Source organism: Cryptomeria japonica, chromosome 1 (assembly GCF_030272615.1).
Source record: "Cryptomeria japonica chromosome 1, Sugi_1.0, whole genome shotgun sequence".
Classification (NCBI taxonomy): Eukaryota; Viridiplantae; Streptophyta; class Pinopsida; order Cupressales; family Cupressaceae; genus Cryptomeria; species Cryptomeria japonica.
Window position 1 is genome coordinate 698702606 of NC_081405.1, and position 1872 is coordinate 698704477.

Below are 1872 nucleotides of genomic sequence, written 5' to 3' on the forward strand. Positions count from 1 at the left end.
AACCATCTATGAGTCCAATGATCAATTTTCTGATGCACCTTATCCAACAAATCCTGCTAGAACAATCTACGAAACCTCCCAATAGAAAGAGGGATTCCCAAGTAAACCAAGGGTAAAGAGACAATTTGAAACCTCAAAATATTGGCAATCCTTCTCTGAATAGCCTCAGGAGTATTAAAAAATTAGATAGAATATTTACGCTCATTGGCTTTCTAACTTGAAGAAGCCAAATAAATATCTAATGTTTGTCTGAAATACTCGGCTTCCTGAAGATGAGCAGCCCCCAAAAGAGTAGTGTCATCCACAAATTGAAAATGAGAAAGTGTGGGTATCCCATGAACCCAACTCCAACCTTGAATCAATCCCTGAGAAACTCTAGCCTTAATAAATCTACCCAAGCCTTCCGCCATAAGAATAAACACATAGGGAGAAAGAGGATCCCCCTGATGAAGACCCCTAGAAGCACCAAATAATATAGACAACTCATCATTGATAATAACAGAGAAGGAATAAGGAGTAACACAACTCATCATCCAATTGACCCACTCTTGACTAAAACCAAAAGAAATTAGAAGTTTTTCTAAGAAGCGCCACTTAACTCTATCATACGCTTTGGCCATATCTAGCTTGATGAACATAGATTTATCTCTAGAAATCGCCATAGAGTGAATGGCTTCAGAAGTGATCACCACCCCATCTAAAATTTGTCTACTAGCCACAAAACCTCCTTTCTCCCCTGATATTAAATTCGGGAGCCACACTTTGAGCCTCTCTACAATTAATTTAGTAATAATTTTGTAGACCACATTACACAGAGCAATAGGCCGAAAAAAATCCAGTCAGTTAGCACCCTCCTTTTTGGGAATAAGAAAAAAGAAAGTAGAGTTCAAGGCCCGAAGCATTTGTTTGCTACCATAAGATTCTCAGACCACCTCCAACAAATCCAAATTAACAATATCCTAAAATTCTTGAAAAATTCAATAGAAAATCCATCCGGACTTGGGGCTTTATCTTTATGCAAACCCAAAACCACCTCCTTCAACTCAGGCAAAGAAACTGGACACATAAGGGACTTATTCATCAAATTGGTGACTAAAGTGGGGATACAAGCAAGAACCATATTCTCCCCAGCTCCAGCTGGAGGTGAATCTTCTGAAAAGAGAGCAGAATAGTACTGAGTAGCTTCACAACACAAATCTTGAAGAGAAGTTAGATGAATGCTTTTAGAATTCACCAAAGAGGAGATATAACCCCCATTCCAAAGAGCTTGCACCGATTTATGAAAAAAGGCTGTATTCCCATTCCCTTCTTGAAGCCAATCAATCTGAGCCTTTCGCTTCCAAAAAATCTCTTCACAAAGCTCCCACTCTTCTAAATCCCTCACAACTTGAGACTGCCCTACCCAAATCCTTTGAGAAACCATGATCCCAAATCTGATGAGTGACAACATCCAAATGAGCTTGAGCATTCCTCTTCCTAGCATGAAGGTTACCATAGCACAACTTATTCCATATCTTAAGCTAAAATTTGATAAACTGAAACTTCTTAACAAATGAATACATATCAGTGCCATAGAGAGGGCCACCATATCTCCATCGCTGAGTTAATAAGTCATGGGGGGAACAATCACGAAGCCACATAAGCTAGAACTGAAACAGAGGCAGAAGAAAATTTGATTGGCCAATGATCAAAGCCCCTCCAATCAAGAATTTCAAAAGAAGTACTCAAGCTACCGCTAACCGAAAAAAGAAACAAGAAACCTATCGAATAGTTCAGATACAGCTCCATCCCCATTTTGTTAATTATTCCAAGTGAAGATCCCATTTGATGGCTTAATATCGATTAAGTTTAAGGAGTCCATGTTCTCACGAA

At 39.0% G+C, this 1872-nt stretch overlaps 1 protein-coding gene across 1 annotated transcript; it reads right to left on the reverse strand.

The window, feature by feature from the left end:
• Positions 1–212: 212 nt before the first annotated feature.
• On the reverse strand, positions 213–1423 carry LOC131044623 (uncharacterized). The gene is made up of 2 exons (XM_057977980.1): positions 1024–1423; positions 213–772 (listed from the first exon to the last, which is right to left on the reverse strand). The coding sequence occupies exons 1-2, from the start codon at positions 1421–1423 to the stop codon at positions 213–215; spliced, it is 960 nt and encodes a 319-aa protein (XP_057833963.1).
• Positions 1424–1872: the final 449 nt, after the last annotated feature.

Excerpts from the sequence above, each read along its gene's own strand:
- LOC131044623 (XM_057977980.1), bottom strand. The coding sequence starts at position 1,423 with ATGGTTTCTCAAAGGATTTGGGTAGGGCAGTCTCAAGTTGTGAGGGAT. Across the intron at positions 773-1,023 it reads GTTGAAGGAGGTGGTTTTGG|AGAGGCTCAAAGTGTGGCTC; the intron begins GTTTGCATAAAG and ends AATTAATTGTAG.